General features: G+C 43.5%; 1 protein-coding gene across 2 annotated transcripts in view; it reads left to right on the forward strand.

The window, feature by feature from the left end:
- Window positions 1-20,205, forward strand: part of AMBRA1 (autophagy and beclin 1 regulator 1) — a 118,438-nt gene that overhangs the window by 95,545 nt on the left and 2,688 nt on the right. For both annotated transcript variants that reach the window (XM_035327768.1, XM_035327769.1), the window contains exons 15-16: window positions 10,906-10,998; window positions 12,617-12,810. In XM_035327768.1, the coding sequence (XP_035183659.1) occupies window positions 10,906-10,998; window positions 12,617-12,810 (287 nt within the window). The remainder of the gene's footprint in view (window positions 1-10,905; window positions 10,999-12,616; window positions 12,811-20,205) is intronic.

Genomic DNA, 20,205 nt, shown 5'->3' on the forward strand with positions numbered 1-20,205 from the left:
TGGGGATTCTCTAATATTTTGTAGAACATGAAGAGGTCAGACCAAAGCTGAGGAGGAGCAGATTGCATGCTGCTTATGGCCCTTTTGCTGGATTCTCTTGTGAGGAATCATGGGAGAAAGGGAGAGGTCCTCTTATCAGTTTCTCATCATTTCATCTTGAGTACCCCCATAGTTAGGAGCAAGTTCTGGAAGGGCTCAGTGCTTGGGTGCTTTCAGAAATACTAATCCAAAATCCCCGGTGTTCTGAGAATACCGCTTAAAAACCAAGCTCTGAAGGCACCTTGTTGAGGGCTGGCTATGTAATGCAGGCATCTGCAAAAGAGGAACGATTCGGCAGACAGAGCCTCTGGTAATGGAATTAAAATACCCCCTGAAGATGCGTCTGGTTCAGAGACAGCATCTTACGGAATTCTCTCATTGTGAAGTAGGTGTGGAGAGTCTCAGATTGATTCACTGGTATGCAGTGTGCATAGTCTAATTCGTTGTGGTGAGCTCTCCCACTAACATGAAATTTTTCTGTGAAAATTCCCTTCACTAGAAATTTCTGTGCTTTGCAAAGGATCGTTGCTATTGTCTGCACATGCCAGTCCAGTTTTTCTCTCTGAGAACTGCATATCCTCTTATCTAGGGATGGGAACAATGTGTCTGCAGTTATCAGTGCCGGTAGGGAGATGGTAACCTGTCCTGCTGCCTGGCATTTCCTTTCTCTCTGCTGGCTGATTCCATTCATCAGGCTCCTCAGACTCTAGCAATGATGCCTCCCAGCAGCATAAGCCCTGGTGCTTTTTTTTTTTTTTTTTTCCTTTTAAGAATAGCTTCTGGAGGATGGAGTTAACAGTGAGGCAGAAGGAGGAGCTGTCTGTCTTTGTGTAACTGAGGGATGTTAGCAAACCTGCACAGGGAGTATTTTCACATCCGTTAACTGGGACAGCTAGAGAGAGGGGTTAGGTCAGAGTCTTCTCTGCAAATGACCTCTTGCTCGGATGCTGCCTTTCAGTAGCCTTTGACTATGGCCAAGTGAGCAAATGAATGTTCTGGACTTCTGCTGCCTCTTAACCACAAGATGTTGTATTTCTTTTTAAAATGAAGGTAGAGGGTGGTTTTGATTGATAAAAGGACTGAAAAGGGGGATGAGATGGCCCATTTTGCACTAATGATGCATCCTGAAAGCTTACCTTTGGATTTTCTTATTCATACACTTAAATGAAAACTAAAGTGAATTATTTCCAAATTGTGGAAAGCCTAGGTATCTGGAGTGCTGAGAGGCTCAGTCATTGCAGATGCATGAGAAGTAGAGTGGTAATGTGGAGGCTTGAAACAGCATCTCCATTCTGATACTGTTTTTTATTCCATTTCTGTTTCTATTTCTGAATGTGCGTTTGATATCCAAGATGAATGATGGCATTAGGTGGAAGATGCCCTCATGCAATTCCATTTAATATGTCTGTGAATCCTAGAGATAAATGTTGAGAGCTGCTTTAAGTCCTCAGTTATTAACAAGTTCATTTCCTTTACCCACTTCAAGATATGCTGAAGCACTGACTCGTTAGTGACGCTAATTTTCCTCCATGAGAGAGAACTTGGTTCAGAGCTCAGTGTTAAAGAAACTTAACCTGTTGCTTACTGGCTTGTTTATAGTGTCACTGCACTTCTGCAGGACCTTGCTGGTTCTCAGATTGGGTAGCAAGCTTTTTATTGGAGATCATAGAGTGTACTTTAAGAACAAGTACTAAATGCTTCACTTATATCTATCTATATTCAGATCACATCTGCCGCCTTCTCTTCCTTTACTTTTTCTAATTCTATCTGCAAAAGCAATTAAATTTCATGCAATTATTTGACTTACTAAAGCCCCCCAGCCTACTGCATGTGGCTCATTCTTTCATTGTTTTCAGATGTATTCTTTTCTCTCTTTGTTATATTGCTCTCCTTAAGGATAAAAGTTACACTTAGGAGAGAGTAGTTGTCAAATTAAGTAAGGCTTTCTTTTTGAAGAATGCTACTAAGTTGGCTTTTTTGGCCTTTTGTCACTTCCCCAGTTTTTTTCTAACTTTAAAAATCTGATCTGAATGGTCAAAAAAAGTTAACTTTTTTTAATTGAGTGCAACTAGCTGCTATGTCTGGCTTCATCTTTTGCCAAAGACTTTTCTTACTCCTAATTGCATAAGCACCATTGGATATTTTTAAGTGGATACTTCAGAGAGAAAATTCAGCATCTCGATCACTTTGAGTCTTCATTGATTTTGTCCTTAGCTTCACTGATAAATAGACCTTTTTTCATTCTAGAGCCATTTTCCTCATGTTTATTTTTAGAATGTCTTTTCCCTCTTTGGCAATACCAGTTCATCCTGCTTTCTTATAACCTTTCTTTGCCAGTCTCTACTAGACCTTTCCTGTTTGGTTGTTTATCCCCTTGGCTTTCCAATAAGATCATCTTTAATCTTCCAGTCTTTGATCCAGTTTATTTGTGGAGTTGTTGGTTGACACGCATACGTTTTTCAGCAGGACTGGTGAATCGAGCTAGCAAGTAAAACAGTCAATTTTTTTGTCATTTTCTTTCTCTTGGTTAAACTCTCACTCTATCTGATTCTGTAAATGGTCTCAACTCAATGTCTGCAAAATGTAATTGGAGAAATAATTGTGGGTTTTTTGCTTTAGGGAGCAGATTTCCCCTGCAATATAAACAGAACATTTTTAGTTAGCTAGTTTCAAAACTGCTAGAGAAAAAAATGTAAAACTTGGCCTGCCCCATGGATCTCACCGACATCAGACCAAGCAAAGACCTTGGTTCTAGAGTTTGGCAGCCTCGTATGTGCTCAGTGCAATATTGTATTTAGAAAAAGGAGGAGGAAAAAAAGCATTTGTTACGCTTGCTGATTTTAAACACTCTGACGTTGATTTCTCCCATTCTAAATATATTTTCCTGGTTAAGTTTGTTGGCATAAGATCTACAAACCAAGCCTACTTCAAAGTTGCAGTCTTTGAATCAACATAAATGTTTCTGCTAAAACTCTAGTGAAAGTTCAAAGAAGACTGAAGAGTAAGTTTGGCTCACAAGACTTGTAGTAGTTTGATGTTTAAGGCCTTAGAAGGCTTAAGCAATTTGCACTCCCCTGAAGACTCATAGCATCTTAAGTTGTCTAAGCCACTGGAAGAGCTCAGATCATAAACAGCTTAAGATATTCTGAGTGTTCAAAGCTTATTCAGCGCATAGTCTGCCTATAATCACTTTAAGCAATTAACAAGGCTTTAGGTTTTCAAGGGAATTTAAGCAAGTTATCCATCTTTTGAGCTTGGTTTAAGGTGATACTAAGCTGAATTGTTTTCACTTAAGGAACTTAAATTTCAGAATGCAAAGTTTTATTTCCCTGTATTTCTCTATGTTGTACTTGGTGTGGCTGAAGTCATTTAAGTGGAGTGATACCATGGAATACTGGCAAGCTTTTGAGTGAGAAGAAAGTCAGCAAACATTCAGGAAATTATTATTTGGTCTACTTCTGCCCTGTTTATTCCAGGGTATTTGGCCTGCAGGGTATGTTCTTATTCACATTGGTTAACAGTGTTAGAAGTACTGCATTCTGCACTATGTGATACACAAAGATCTTATCAGCATTTCAAGAGAAAATCTCTAAGTCTTCCTATCTTGAGTGTTTTGTCATCTTCTCACAATGTTGTAGCAATTCAAATATTTTGTATTTAATGGTGGTTCCAGTATGCCACTCCAAACTGGGATATACCTCTTCTAACTGTCTAAGTAGTTGATGTGTAGTTACAGCACAGGTAGCACAGGAGTCAAGAACGAGGGTTTCCAGTTTTCTCTCAGGAGTGAGTTACAAATTCCTATGTCATGCTGACAGTAGCGTGACAAAGCTCTTGGAGAAGCTGCTTTAAAACACAGCCGTAGTATTTTAATAGGAGAATTAGCAAGGGCAAGAAAGTTGTCTGTGAGAGACTTTTCCTGTCCTTATTCTCAACACAGGTTTAGCTGTGTAGCTTCATGCCCCTTAAGGCGAGTACTCTCAGCTGTGATATTTGTACTTGGGTTCCAAGATAATCAACCATTCACACTTTCATACAAAAATCTCTCCTTCTGCTCTTTTCAATGTTTTGGTGCTTAATTTCCATTTATCGCTCCTGTTGAATTTTTTTATTGTAGGATGCTCTCCCTAAGAATGTAAGATGAATTCCTCTTGTTACTTTCCCTTGGTGTGTCTTCTGTAATACTCATTTTGAGTCTGCTCTGTAGTGACCCTGTGGATCAGAAGAAACCATTCTGTTTGTGTTCTTCCTACTGTGTTAATAGCTTTTCTCTCTCTCTTTGAGGTCTTTGACAGCTTAGTTGAAATATGACTCTTCCTGAGCTGAAATGTCACGTTTTTGCCCAGGAAGACTCTCAGAGGTGTGCCTTCCATCTAAATCTTGCACACTGGCTGCAAGAGCCTGGATTGTATCTGGTTTAGGCGCCCACTGCTGCGCAGAACAAACTCATGTATATTCTTGTTGAGGCAGAAAAGTTTTATTAGGCACTGATGTTTCCAGATTTTTAAGACTGACCTCATTTAGATGGTGTGAGTTTGAAGGGAGTTTCTTCAGAATCCCCATATTTAACTTAGCTGGCAGGATTGCACAATCAAATAATTTAACTGGGCCAGTCATCCTGCACAGTGTTCTGAGTTAAGTTGGCATCCTCCCTGAAGCAGGCACGTGGCTACCAGCTGCACCAAGCTGCTTGCTGTACTGCTTCTGCAGCACCTTTGGCAATTCAAGTAGGTGTCAGGATGTGTTTCTGCATGGTTGCTGGTTTCCAGACAGGCGAAGCTTGCAGAATTCTGGAAAATTAACAGGCTGAGTGTAGGGATCTACACAGTAAAAATGCAACTGCTGCTAGCTTCACTGAATAAGTTGACCTTTCTTTTGCTCCCCTGAATGTGATGAGTAGGATAATTTCACACGTCAGTTAAATACCGGTGTGGTTCTTAACCTTAAACTACAGTCCTTGTTTTCTGTGACTTATCCTGTTAGGAATTCCTATCCTCAGCTTCGTGCTCTTCCCCAGCTAGTCATACATGGCCTGTACTCCGTGGGAGTGCTCTGAAATAGGCAGCTGCTAGTGAAGCTGCCACCTCTTCCTTGGTCAAAGGGGATTACTGCCCAGCAGAGCTGCTCCAGGAATCCCATGTGCTGGTTCCATACAAGTTGCGCTGCAGCCAGTTTTTGCTTGAATCTGTCTCCGCATATGGTTCATTGCACGCACAGAAAGCTAAATATTTATGAATTAGGGTGTTAGAAATGATTGTTTTCCTACCTAGGCAGCTGCTGGGAGTGCCAAACTTTGCCTCATTCTGACAGTAGTGTTGCCTAGCTAATCGTGGGAGCCAGGGATGGGGCTTGCTGTGCTGATCAGCACACACTGGCAGAAGAGAAGGAGCTGCTGACAAGGATGCAACTGGAATCTCGCTGAGCATTGCATTGCACAGGATACCATGCACTGCTTCAACCAGGACAATGAATTCCTGTTCCTTGACATAGCCTCACCTTGCTCTCTGTGATTCCCCATGTACTTCCTTGAAACAGTTTGAATGGTTTAAGAATGGCGAGCTTAAACATCAAAGTTGTCATGGGGAATTCAAATCCTTTGTAAACTAACCTGGGTTTATATGATAGCTCTTAATAGTCTTGAATGAACAGTATAGTTGAGAAATCAGCTTTAAAAAGTAACTTATTTTATGGAGAAGGTGAGCCTTGGCAGCATGAAAATCAGATGTTCACCTGGTTATGTGCTGTATGGCTTTGCTTTCCAGAAGGTCTGCTCCACGATGGGCTTGCCAGAAACTTACATGCTAGTAATGAGGTTATGCTGATACTTTTAGATGGGAGGGATTGCAAGCAGTAATGTCCTAACCAAAAATTAATTCAGTGCTGTTGCAGACAAGTGTGCTGCTGTTGGGCCTTTCCATGTGGCAGGATTTGAAAGAGCGGTGCATTTGGCCACTGCTGGTATGCCCTTCAGTATTGGGGATAGCTTAAGTGAAAAGACAGTAAACAAATGTTATTTATGCCTTCCTGGACATACATACCATGCTTGCAACTGATTTCTTTGTCTTGCCATCGTGTTGCTGAGCTTTATTGTTATGGCTGAGTTAAAGAATGTCTGTCCTAATCCTTCCTCCTTCTCCTTCTCTTCCTCTTCAACCCCTGATTTTGGATATTGTAGCTGGGGCATTACCCAGATGTCTAAGTCATTTTGTGCTGACCTGTGCTTTGTCAGTTTACTTTTCAAATGTTGGTAGCTGGGGCATTACCCAGATGTCTAAGTCATTTTGTGCTGACCTGTGCTTTGTCAGTTTACTTTTCAAATGTTGGTTAAGCCAGTGCAGTAAGCACCATTTCATGTTTCTTGTCACATATGAATAATTTTGTCATTAATTCCTAGAGATTGGTCATAGGTTCTTCAGGGGGCTGTACGTGAGCTGTGTAGCTCCATGAAGGGGGAGAAGCTGTGCTACTGAACTCATTGCCATTTGGTACTTAGCAGGCTCCACTCCAAGTCCTTATTCAGCTCTCAGCAAAGCGTGCAAGTGTGTGCCCTTCATCTTCTTCAAGCTCATTAACGACATGAGCTGGACAGAGGCGTGAAGGAAAAGTCCACCTTGGAACAGATTCCTGCTGGGAAAGCCTGTCTCAGAGCAGCTCTGCATTTAACAAAGCTAATGGAAATTTCCAGTGAGGGCTTAAAGAGCTTAGAGCCATAAGAAGGAGAAAAAAAAAAAAAAAAAACTTGACTAAGTGGACTTCACTGTCCATGACTGACACAGTGTGGAGAATTGCAATTTTTCACTCTGAAGCCCTTGGCAATGTATGTCCTCCTTATTGCATCCACAGCCAAGTGGCAACATGGTCCATGCTATACAGAGCTTCTACCTTCTGCCCTGGAAAATGTAAAGGGCTTCCAGCATTTCCAAGCCTAGAGCTTGATGGAGCAAAAGTTAAATGCTTCCGTTACCTGAAAAATATTCATTTCTCCAGTGTAAGCTCTGCTTCTGTGAAATGAATAGTCAGGCCTTGATTTGCAAATCTCCTGGGAAACGTGCTGCAAAAGGCTTGCTAATTTACAAAAAAATCAAGTGATATTTTGCAAAGGGTGTTAAAAAAAAAAACTTTAGATTTTCTGCCAAGAGAGATTGCACTGTTTTAAATAGGTGTGGTTAAGCCAGTGCAAATCTTTAAGCTTAATTGAAAATCTGTTCTAAACGAAGGTACTTGTGGTTGTCATATCTTATGTACTTGTATTAGTTTAAGGTACGAATATCTGTCCAAATTTCTAAAGCAAGCATGGTCATAAAACTGACACTTAACAATACATACAATAGTGGCATTTCTTTGAAATCTCTGCTAATCAAGAAAGGAAATGGTGGCCTTCATATAAATGATACTGCTCAGCTAACTCCCTCTAATAGATTCAGGCATATGCTTTCTCCACTGTACCGTGATGCAGTTTGAAGGCCCCATTGCATAGTCTCAGTCATCCAAAGGCCTAATCGGGAGCAAGCTGAATATCTGCCTTATGGCTGTGGGTTCCAGGTCAGAGGTGTACGTACTTGCAAGAAAGAGGAAAGATCATGCTGAGGACTTTATCACTCAAAGTTATTTACAAGAGGTGAGAGTGGTAGTGAAGATGTTGAACTCCCATCACGACTAGGTCTAGTGACCTTGGCTTAAGCATTCCCAGAATCAGCAAAGAGAGCAGTGGCATTGGCTGCCACAGGTCTTCCTCCTGGGAAAGGAAAGCAAAATCCTTGATTCTCTGGCAGTAAATGAATAGCAAATAGGTCCCTGGCAGTGAAACATGGTTGATAAATAGCAGCATTTAAAACCAGTGTGCAAAGTCATGTATTCAATGGAATGGGTATTGATTTCACTGTCCAGGGAAAGGTGTGAATTGACAGCAAAGAGTTGGAATGGAGTTTCCTATACAACCTGACTGTACAGCAATGAGCCTCTGCAGAATGGGTGAGGGAAGGGATGAAGTATTTAACCTTGCATTGCTTGTCAGCCTAGTACCATGATGCTTTTGTAAAAGTGAGATGAATCAGACTCTTAAGTGTGTATGTGTGAATGCACATGCAGGAGCAGAGCTTTCTGTGCAGTACATACCCATGGTGTTTGTGGGAAGGGGGTTGAACTCAGTATTGCCAGCTCATCATTTGGCTTAGGGAAAGTTTTGCAGTCTTCTGGGTTTTAGTGGCGGGAGCTGACAAAGCCAAATAGAGTACATGGATGCTTGGTGAGGAATATGAGTTGTGTTTGTGGCTGTGAGGACCGTGTCTGTACTTTGGAAAGCATGAAGTGTGGAGGGCATCGGAGGAGAATGCAGGGTCACTTCACCTCTGTTGGATAGCAGCTGCAGATTCCAAGGAAACCAGGCTTTTTCTGGAAAATTTGACTACTAGGTCAGAAAGTCTCCCTTGCCGAGGGAGTGTGTTGCTTTGCAGACAGCAAAGTGTGACAGATCTCAGTGAACTGGGCAGAGGCTGAACAGCCAGAGAGGGACTGGTAAGTGTGCAGTGGCAGGTTACCATCTGTCAATAAACTCCAAAGTCATTGAAAATTTGCATCTCCCTGGCAGCTGCTTTCATGGGGTATAATGCAGCGCAGAGTTAGCACAGCAAAATATATATGTGTGTGTGTGTGTAGTTATTGCTTCCTGTAGACTCTGTGCATGGTTCTGTTGACCTAATTTTCTCCAGCCTTTGTACTTGGTCCTGAACTGGGGTGCTGTCACCCCAGCAGCCTTGCCCCAGGCCTCCAGCAGACTCAGCTCTGCCACTGCAGCACCCTTGCCTCTTCTAAGCTGGGGTTCTTGATGCAGTTCTACTGAGACATCTCATTGCAGGGACAACATGTGCTTTCATATATATGTATATACATTCTGTTTGTGCCTGAGCCATAACCAGCTACCAACTACTTGTCCTGGATCCTTCCTTGGGTGTATCCTTAGTGCACCTGTGGGTGTATCCTTAGTTCATGCCCTGAGAGATGGTGCTAGTCCAGCTTTTCAATGCCATCTGTTCTCTTCTGTCTATGCAGGACTTTTTTTAACCTCCTTATGGTGACCACTGCACAGCGCTGCTATCTTTCTACCTGTTTTTCTGTAGCTAGCACCAGTGGGGACAAATCTGCATTCCAGCAGCCACACGGTGGTATGCAGCATCGCTTAGAAATCCTCAGGCCAGCTCACAGGGAGCTGGTATACCAGTATGGCATGGCAAAACCCCTTGTAGAAATTCTCTGTGAGGCTGGCCTCATGCTAATTCAGCCCCCATAGGGCTTTTGGAGGTGGGCTGCAGCAGTAGGTGGGAAGTCTCTCACACTGTACAGCACGTGCCTGTTTCTTGGTTTCGAGTGTCCCTCTGCTTGTCTCACCATGTAACTTGCTGATGGGGCTTCCTAGTGCCCTAGGGAGCCCCCTGCTTTCTGTCTTCATTTAGCTTATCAGGGTCCATGAGCCTCAGGTGCTCCCTGCTTCTCCAGAGCTTGTATCAAGCTGCTGGCCTGTCTGTGCACCTATTTCTATCATCTGAGACCATTTTCCTTACAGCGTAACCAGTGATTGTAGGGCAGGAGGCCTGCTCCTGAGCCCATCGGCCAGGCAAAGAGTGAGGGCACTTTACAAAGGTCTCCTACACACCTTGCTGGCTGTGCTCCTGCAGCGTGGCTCCTGGAGTCCTGGAAGCTACTCTTAGTGCCGTGGCTCATCTGCCCAAAGGATCCTTCCTGAGCAAGGTCCTATCGTCACACTTTGGATTCTGTGGAGGGAGTGGCCTTACAAAGCCTTGTGGATGACTCTTAGGCTTATATTTATGTCCCTCCTGTTATCCCAGACTTCAAATAACTACAGTCTTGTCCATGCTCTAGCATTTTGTGGGAGCAGAGCTTCTAGGCTGACTAGGCCAAATCCCGCAGTTAACTGCTTTGATCCTGTAAGAGAAGGTGGGGGCTCTTACGTGACTAGAAGGGTTCCATCGTGTATGGCATGGAGTAAGTTGGATTCACTCTCTTCCAGTTGAAAAGCTACTGGGCCTCAGAAACGGTGGGAGGTGTACTCAGAGCATCACGGTTATGACAGCTTAGTGTCTTCAGCAGTGGAGAGGTGATTCACGATATGTTGTTGACCTTGCCTGTTCCTGTGAGGTGATTAGCCAGCCCTGGATTTACACAGCTTTTTAGGAAATGCATTGTGAAAGTTTGCCAAAGCATCGATGTTTTGCTAAACTTAGTAGCATTAGCTGTGAAATTGAAGCTTTGGACTTCTCCGGTACAGACACAGTTGATCCAGCACAAATTCTTTTGTGAAACCTTACGAAAATATCCTCTGCATCTGCCCTTGTTCTGCAGTGACTGTCAGTGGGAAGGCTGTGTAGAGATTTATTTATAGGTAGAAAGAACGAGAACCTTTTGCAAAGAAACTAAATGTAGAATACAGAGCAGTATTTTACTTAGCATTACCTAGCACAGGAAATGCTGGCAGACACCATAAAGAGAATTGGTCTTCCCATTACAATTCTTTGTTTAGTCACTTGGAGGTACGGTAACCTGATTTTATACACACAGTTGTATGTCTTCATTTCCTGAAAATCTCTCCACTCATGGTGCCATGCTTCAGTGCTAATATTGAATTGAAATGAATGGGAATGGGATATTCCAGAGCTATCTGGGTAGTACAGTACTCCATGTTTGCAAGTGATGATGAGCCCTTGTAATGAAAACATGAACTGAGCTAGATCTGCAGTCTCTGTGGGTCAGGAGTCAGCACTGTCCTCCATGTTGTGGGGATGTAACGTTTTCTGGCCAGAATAGTGTCCTGCCATACTAATGTGTTTTTTTTTTCTTCTTTGTTGTTTCAAGGGCCTTAAACTCTGGAGTTGAGTACCACTGGGACCAGCAGAACGAGAATGTCTTCGCTGTGCATTCCAGCAGCAGGAGCACCGAGCGGCCTGGGTGAGTCTCCTGAGTGTGGATTAGAGTAGGCCGACCCTTTCTGCTGTCTTAATTACATATGACAGCACCACTTTTTCCCCCCTGCCCCCCCCCCCTTTTTTTTTTCCTTTGATACTGCTTTGTTGGGCCAACTGAGATGCTGCCAGCAACATTCAGTGCCCCAAAATGCTGCCAGTGATAGTGAAGCTCATTTCATCCATGGACTTAGCAGCATCCTTGATCAAGCTGTAGAAGGAACATGTGGGGCTTGGAGCATCAAAGATAATCTGCAAAGTATATGGTGCCTTTGGAGGATAAACTGAAGCATGTGGCGGTTTGCAGAAACAAATGCAAATCCAGCAGGTTGCTCTTGTGACTGATTTTCAACTTTTTGGTGTCTAGTCATGGGACAGTTGTTTCTCAGGTCTAAACTCTGAAAATAAAGCCTTGAGAACCCTGTTGGCTACTTCATCCAGACTGCCCTGTGATACACCCATTAGTTATCCTAACGATAAGAGAAATAAACAGCACCATGCTTATCTCCCCAGTGAAGAGTACTTCTTAAGCCAACTGTTCTTGACAAAAGGGTGGCAGTCCTGTTTCTGAACTATGAGCTCCAAGATCCCAAGGAAGTTACGAGACTGTGCCTGTGCTGTCCTACAGCCCTGGCCCGACTGAAGGTGAATTAACAACTAGTAGAGATTCTTTCTCTGCCACATGAGTGGATATTACCACTACTTGCTTTTTTTGACAACGCATATGAGTTTTTCAAGCTGCTCCAAACAGCTTGAAGGGTGAGAGCTCCATCCCCTCTTTAGGGGACTAAGGCATCAGAGGCAGAAACACTGCTCAAGAATCAACTAGCTCCCTATGAGAGGGCAAGAAAAGTGTGGTAGGTTTCAAAACCTTATGAAAGAATGTAGATTGTGATGAGGCAGTCTTTCCTAGAAACTCCTTACCATTCCCAGCACTTATAGCCAGAGGTCAGTTTTGGAAAGAGCATCCAAGCATTGCCAATATTCAGTTTTTGTAGTTGAATACACTTCAACTGTTTGTCTCTGAGAAGAAGCTAATGAGCCTTGAGGCGGTTCCTGTTATTTACTTTGGAGAACAGAGAATTTCTCGTCTGACTGGAACGAGCAGAAATGCCTGCCAGAGTGCATTCATGTGTGATGCTAACAAACTAGGAGGTCCAGAGGAGGGAAGGGATACAGACTGTGTCCTCGGGAGCTGAAACTGTCCTGCTGACGTGCAGAGGGAGGTTGTGTGTGTGTTCATGGTCCTGCGCTGCATTTGTGTTGTCGACTTAACTCGGTGACCCTGAGAGCAAGTTGTTCTACAGGCTGTGATACTGCAGGGATATCTATCTATGCCTGTCAGACACACTGCTTCTGTGGAAGGGTGAGTGGACTGAAAGTCTCTTGTAACTTAAAACAGGAGACCAGCCAGCTGAAGCCAGAGGGATGTCTGCATGTAAGTGCAGGTGGTGATTTCCTCTTGCCCTTTTCTGCACAGTGACTGGCAGGTGTGTGGTTGGAGTGGAGGCAAGAAATGGAGGCTCAGGTGGATGCTTCCATCTTGCTGGGGCATATTGCCTCCTCCAATGCTCCTGGTCTTACTTGTTTTTCTCTCTTTTCAGAACCAGCAGAGCCACATGGAGAACAGACAGGGACATGGGCCTGATGAATGCCATAGGCCTGCAACCCCGAAATCCCCCCACCTCTGTGACTTCACAGGGTACCCAGACCTTGGCGCCTCAGCTGCAGAATGCGGAGACTCAGACAGAGAGGGAGGTACAGGAGCAGGAATCCGCCTCTGCAGGGACTGGGGAAGGTAGGAGCTCAATCAATCACTTATTTGACAGAGTTTATTTGGTGGGTGAGGAGTTTTCACATAGGTTCCACATCCTGTGATCCATTTGGACACTTACATCTCTTCAGCAATGATTTGTCCAGCCTAATTTACGTGTAGCCAGACCAAGATGATCAGTACAATGAATCTCCATCCATATGAATAGAGAAGATGTCTTTTTCATGTGCTTTTACAGGGCAAAATGATCTTTTCTCCAGATCATTGCATCTTTGTAAAGTCAGTTTTACTGGCATCACTCCTTACAAATCTCCTGAACTGTAACCATTAGTAAGGCTGCAGACTGCTAATAATCATCCTTTCTGCCTCTGTTAGAGCTTAGGTTGGTTCTTCAACCTCTGCACCTAAAACCCACGTAGGTTTCACAAACTCAGCCTCTGGATGCAAAATAAAATACTGTAAATTACTTCTTACAAAGCAGGTACGAGTATTCTGTTTAATATGATTGACGAAGACTGATGAGTGTCCAGCTCAGCTGTTCAAAAACATCTCTAATGATTTCCAGTCTGGGAAAATCTATCAAAATGTAAGAGCTGTAAGAAGCTGATGTGCAATTCCTTTATGGTAACAAATCACCAATTTTTTGAAAGCATGGTGATCTTGTCCAGGCTTCCTGTCTCTATTACTGTACCACGGTGCTTTGGTGCTCTAAACGCTTGGCTAGGGATGCGTTGGGCACTACATATATGGGAAATGCAGAGAAAATCTGAGAGGTGATTTTGAAAAAGTTGGTTCATGATGAACTCATTTGGCTTTGGAAAGCAGCCACATGACTTAGCTCTTTGTGCTTGTATGCTTGTGCTCTGTCATTCTGGGAGATCCTTGTCAGACTGCAACTCTTCCACAATTGCTGCTGTGCAGCATCCAGCATGCGGGATAAGGCTTTGTGTTTCTCTGATCTTGGCTCTTGTGTCCAAAGTTAAATGACAAATTCCTGACCTGTGTGGTTTTCCATTTGCTTATCTCAGCAGAACTGGGATTAACCTCGCTAGAAAGTTAATGCAGTTGAGGGCGTGTGAATTCAGCTGGAACATAGGATGTCTGGACAAGTGTTGAGCTTGTGGGAACTGTTTCTTCCACTGAATGTAGTATGCAGACCGAGAACAGGGGTACGTAGGGTATGCATCAGCTGTGGGACCTTCCTGCATCAATGCAGCGATGGCTGATGCTGCAGCCTCTCTGCTCTATTAAGTCAGAGGACTTCTCCAGTGGCTTCCTCCCACAGCTGCTGTTCTGCAGTCATCTGAAGGTTTCATGTCATCATTCTCTTTAATTAGCCTTTCAATTTTCAGATCTAGAACATGGCTTGTAACTATACCTGTTAGCGAGATGAGGAAAGGTTGTTCTTTACTAGTGCCTTGGGCAAGTTATCCATAGTGGGGCAAAACACATAGCATGTGGAAGAAAAGGAGTGCAGATAGCAAGCAAACGACAGAGACTTCCTGTTGTCTGTCTCTTGCTTGGAAGAAGGTTGTCAGGTTCCATAGCTGGTGTGATCTCCGGCTCAGACTGCCTTACCATATGTCCTTCCACAAGTGGCTTCACGTGCAAAATGGGCTGTCGCTCCGCCGTCCACTGTATGGATTCTCAGAACAAAGGAAGTTTTTTCCATGCGCTGGAGAGGATTCACACGTTGTAGTTGATCAATTCTTTTGCCATTTACATTCTCAGTGGAAATTCCTGTGCCAAAACAGGGAGAGTTAATGCAGTTGAGGACGTGTGAAGAGATTAGATATCAAGAGAGTTTAGGATACAAATACAACTGTAATTATTGACAGAGGAATAGCATGAGGACCTACTGTGAAATGGAAAGACACATTTTGATGGACTGGCTTGTTCAGCTACTTTGTCTACCACCACAGGGACATCAGTGGTATGGTTCATCCAAGAGTCTTACTGTTTCACATTAGTAGAGCTTGAGCCCTACTGTGCTTGCTGTGGCATTACGTTTACCTTTATTTCAGTATCATAATCTCTTAATACGCATGCAGTGCATTTAAACAGGTTAGATTAGATGCTGCTTTTTGTGATGGTTAATTTGTCCCCTGTATCTACCATAACTCTTTGTCGTGTTGAAGGTAAAGAGTTTCACTAATAGCGGGATCTAGACGTCAGGAATATTCAAAGAAAAGAAGTGTGCTACCACTAACTTGGTGCGTGACCTAGGGCAAACTATTAATCATCTACCAAATGGGAATAAATCTTCCCATACCATGCACCAGGGGCTGTGAAGATTAATTAGTGTTTTGTATGGGGCTTTGAAGATGTAAATCACTATGTAAGGGCTTAGCAGTATTATCAGGATAAATGGGTAAATCAGATGTGATTTTGAGTGATGTAAAGGAAAGTGCTTTAGTTATCACCTCATCATGAGGAAAGAAAAAAAAATCCTGAATGTTTGCCTAAAAAATAAAAACAAAACGACTGATGCTACCCCCAAAAGTGGGCTTCTGTCCTATGTCCTATCAGCTCTGCTTTTGTGGGGAGTTCTGGATCAGGGCATTTCTTGCAGATATGTTCTTACTGTGCAGGAAAAAAAAAGGCAGAATTGCATCAGAAATCTAATTAAGCTCTGTGCTGGTATAAATAGTTTCCTTTTCTCATGCAAAGCTCTGCGGGGACTTTGCTGTTCTGATTATCTTTCTACCTCCTTTGGAGGAATGAGTATATGATGACTTTATTAGAAGTGAATCCCTCTAATGTCTGTATCGTTTTGTTTTACAGCAGTTGATAGCTGCCTGGTGAGCTCTGCTCACCAGCCACACATGAACCAAGCAAAGTTAGATTTGTGTGGAGAACTGAGAGGTACTAAGAAATTCCTAAACCAGTGTTTAGTTGTCTCCTACTTTCTTTTAAGCTGACAGACAGTGGAAATTGTGATGGAGTTGTAACTTTGAGGCACTCTTAATTAGAAACAATCTGTTGGGCATTACACTACATTTTCCCTTGCAAATGGACAGTCATGATGGGGAAGGATGTGTATTCAACTGGCAAATTAAATCTCACTCAAAACCAGCAAGATTCTTTATGAGTGTTAATGACCTCTCTTTAACCTTTAGAAATAGTAACTCCCAGCCCAGATTGGGTCACGCTGTGGCTGACACTTGCTCAGACTGCTGAACGTGTGGAGTGTGCTGCAAGCAGCAGCAGCTGGCAGGGGCTGGAGCTATGGGAAGAAAAGGTGCTGCAGGCTGAGGTGAAGGGGTCTCTGCAGAGCTGCGTGATGCTTGTCCGTTTGTGTGCCCGTGCTGTCCTTGGCTCTTGACAGTGTATCGATACAGCTTCAAGTTAATCCACTTTTTTTAAAAGAAAAGAGGAAAGAGGTATTTCCAAAACTAGTAAAAATACCTGAGTGGCAGCCATCATCATAGTTCCCATCATCTGCATTGTTTTGGGGGCTTAAAATTCAGATAGCTAGCTAAATGCTCGTTTGCAAGTAGGCACCAGTTACGTAGCCATCAGTGGATTGCTACTTTGCCTGTCTTTGAGGAAGCAACACATTGACTGCTGTCATTTAAAGTTTTTTTTTAAAAAAAAAAAACCTACTTGAATATTTTAAATTCACCGGCCAGCACACATTTCTGTCCTGTCTAACTGCTTTCAGAGGCTGCAGCTGGTGCTTTCGGGAGGAAAAAGGTTGTAGGATTCATTTTGTTCAAGCAGTTAGTAGTGAAAAGATATCACATGCAGGTGAAGTTTCCCTGGTACAAACAGAGCATGCTGAGGGATGCTTAAGCAGCATTTATGAACAGAGTCAGTGTGCCTAGATGCAATGTAATATGCTTGATCTGAGACATTAGGAACATGCGCTATGGCCTGCATGGGCAGGAGTACTGTGACCCAGCTGAGTCTCACGTGTTTCACAAAGAAACATGCTGGTTTGCATTAGCTGAACACATTCCTGCAATGCTCTTGTCAGATGTAATGTGACTTTTTTGGGGATTAGTGTGGGAACCACACAAATGGGATCCAGGACACCACAGAACTATTTCCAGTTCTGCTTCTTGTTCTCCAGGCAGAAACGTGGGTAGATCCCTTAACCTTTCATCTGTCCGTCCATCTGTAAAATGTCACGTGTCCTATAGAACTGCAAATCTGTAAAACGTGTGTTACAAGCCCTGTGGAACTATGAAGTTCAGTTTCTCTTTAAAACCCTCTGAAAAGTGCTCACTAAAAAATAGCGTCGGGTACTGTGCAAGCCTTCGCAGTGCTAAGTACTTCAAGTACCTCGCTCTCTTGGGATTAAATTATAGAGCAATTTTTAAACTCTAATTAGAAAAATAAGTTTCACTCTACAAATCACCAAGGTGAGATGCTGTTAAGAAATCGGTTACAAGTCAAAGCAGTTGTGCCTTTTCTATGTAGATTAGCTACCTCAGAAGGGGAGCATGAATGTGCTTCTGAGCTAGGCTGGGGAGGAAAGTAACTGGTAGTATTTCTTCTTGCACTAAGAGAGACGTGATTATTCATAGCTGGTTAGGAAGAGCTATGACCCTCCCTTTCCTCTCCTTCTGCAAGGAGTGAATTAATTTAAAAGTGCTGATATTTTTATCTTTGAGCATCTGAATTAGTGGGTCAGCTCCCACCTCAGAGCTATTGTTCCAAGTACTCTGAAGACTTAGATGTCTCTGCAGCACTAACACTAATTTTGTAGCTTTGTTTGCAAGCGTAGATACTAACTACTGCTTGTTTTAGAAAGAGGAAAGCTGAAAATAGGAAAAGTTGAAGAGTGATACCAGCTGCAGATGAGCCTGATCTCACCCTTGCCCCTCTGGGCTTTGCTCTATCAGGTGTGTTCTCCATATCCACAGGTAACTTAGAACTTATGTCCTATTGCCTGTAAGTGTGGCAGAGTTCACTTTGCTTCATTTAAGAATGGAAATGTTCCTTAGGCACTGCTCCTTGTGTCTTATGCCCAGCTCCATTGAAAGGTTGGTGGGCACTTTGCCTTCATAGTCTTCCGTACCAAAGTCCTGTCTTGCTGGAGTGGTGTGCTACAGGGCTGCTAAAGACAGGTGCATTAGCTAGAGAGCATCCTAGTTATTTTGTTAATTGTTGGAGCCACTCACCTGGAGTGACAGAAATCTGCTGGTCCTTGGGATAATTTTTGGTGCATATTAGTGGGATTGAAGGGGTTCTGGAACTCTGGAAAGGTTACTTTGGGAAGAGTATAAAATGGTTGTAGGAGCAGCACAGTAGACACAACAGTAATACTTGTGTTGTGGAAGGGAACAACGTGTGATGCTTTTCAGTCAGGGGCAGAATTTGAGTGTCCTTGGCCAGAACTGAATGGAGACTTTGGGGATCACTTCCTGCCCTGTGATGGATTCTGACATAGGGACATAGGGACTCTAACATAGGGACAGCTGAGGTGGACGACAAATTGCCAGGTTTTATGCCTACCCTGGTACTTCACACACCGTTTGTTTCTGGAACTGGTTAGCTCAGTTGTCTGTTCATTGTCTTTAGTACTCTGTGTTATTTTTCTATTTTCCTGACCCAAGAAGGTAGGCTTAGAAGAATGTGAGTTGAGGATGAAGGGTTTTACAGGGCTTGGAAGAACAGAATGTAGTTTTGAGCATAAAATGAGAGAAGAGGAATTGCCTTTTCTGAGTGGAGAATGAGATATGCTGTCACATGGATTATTCATCCCACACAACTCAGGTTATGCTTAAAACCCTTGGAGTCTAAGGAAAAAAAAAAAAAAGAAGTATCACCAGCACAGGTTTTGTTCAGCTGGTGGAGCAGAGAATGAAGTTTGGCCACTGCAGCAAGCTGGAATTTCTGGCGACCTCAGGTGTGGGTTTTACAGCACTGCTGTTGTTTTGGGTGAGTGCCCATGTACATAGTCTGAACCTCCACTAAATGGAAGTCAGCTTCCATTTCACTTACACTGAGGGCTAGTGTGGTCTGCATTGGCAGCATGGAGAAGAACATGTGTGGGAGGCTCCAGACAGTAGAAATGGTCTGTGCAGGAATCTGTGCTGTAGCTCAGCTCAAGGCAAATCGCTCAGGAAGCTTTGCTCCGAACCAGTCAGCCAAAATTGGAACCTGAGGAGGGGGGAAAGGGAAGGACAGCTCCTCTAGAGCAGAGGTGTTTTTGTGGCTGCTTGAATGGTGAGGCTCACCTGTGACTTTTGATGGTCTGTCTTTCTGGCATTTCCAGTACTGCTGTCTCTCTGTCCCCACAACCTGAAGGCTTGGGACTCGCTGATTCCTTCTGTAGCACCAGCCCATGCCTGTTTTCTGAGCAGGCAGCCACCTCGACTGGCAAGTCAGCCACAGCACATGGTAATTAAGGTGAAGGCAACAGCTGGGGGTGCTGCAGTGTGCGCTTCTGCATGGGCTCCCCTTGTGAAGCACATGTTTGTGATGTTAAGGAACATTGTCTGGGGACCCTTGCTGATTTGCAGCTCCAGTTCTTCTGTATGGGCCAGTTTATAGCAAGCGATCTGTCAAGAGCACAGTACCTACCTGCTGTTCCAGGGCTCACGTAGGTAGGGCGGGCTGGCAAGCCTCTAAACCAGGTTGCACGTCTTGCCTTTCTCAAGCGTCCTGTCTGGCCTGGCCAGATTGTTGTTAACAAAGTGCTTACGACTATGCCCTCAGAAGGAAACAATGACTGAATTCAAAACCACACTTCTCAAACCTTCCACTTACTCCTGCTCATGATTAATGCTCCAATATTTTCATGTTTCATTCATGTTTTTCACGCTCAAGTTTCCAGTCCTCTAATAGTCTCCTCTGTTGTTGGTCTTGTTCGTGCTGGTCAGCCTGGTTCCTAGTTCATGCATCAACCACGTCCTGGACAGGTTTTCTCTGCTACAATTTTTGGTCAGGCTCTGCCCAGGAGGTTGTTTTTGCATAGTCCTCTGGGCTCTGCTCCAAATTCTCATGTGGTTACTGGTGTCTGTGGTCTCAGTAATGCTCTAAATCAAGGAGCCATGTTGGTTGATAGAGCAGGCTTACTACATTCCTAGCAGAAAGAAAGGGACTTAGTCTGCTTGTGAGAATTAAGCTTGTCCTTAATATCTGCGGTATTTCTAGCAGGGCAGTATGTCAGCAGACTTGCTTGAAGATGAGATTAGCCTTACTCTGTGGTGGAGGAAGCCAGTGCTGTTTGATGCAAATACCACTGAGCTGAAGAAGAAAGGGAATCAGCTGTCTCTGACTGGCTGCATACATGTTAACAGCTTTAACTATCTTGGTTATTTTTTTTTTTTTAAAAAAAAAAAAGGAACATCTACAGCAGCATGGTATAGGCTGTGTTGAATACCCTGGCTTCCATGTTGGAGACACAATCTCCATCCCAAGTCCCAAACGCTTTGTCTTCCTAGTCAAAGTGGTATTTTCTTTTTA

Source organism: Oxyura jamaicensis, chromosome 5 (genome assembly GCF_011077185.1).
Source record: "Oxyura jamaicensis isolate SHBP4307 breed ruddy duck chromosome 5, BPBGC_Ojam_1.0, whole genome shotgun sequence".
NCBI classification, from domain to species: Eukaryota; Metazoa; Chordata; class Aves; order Anseriformes; family Anatidae; genus Oxyura; species Oxyura jamaicensis.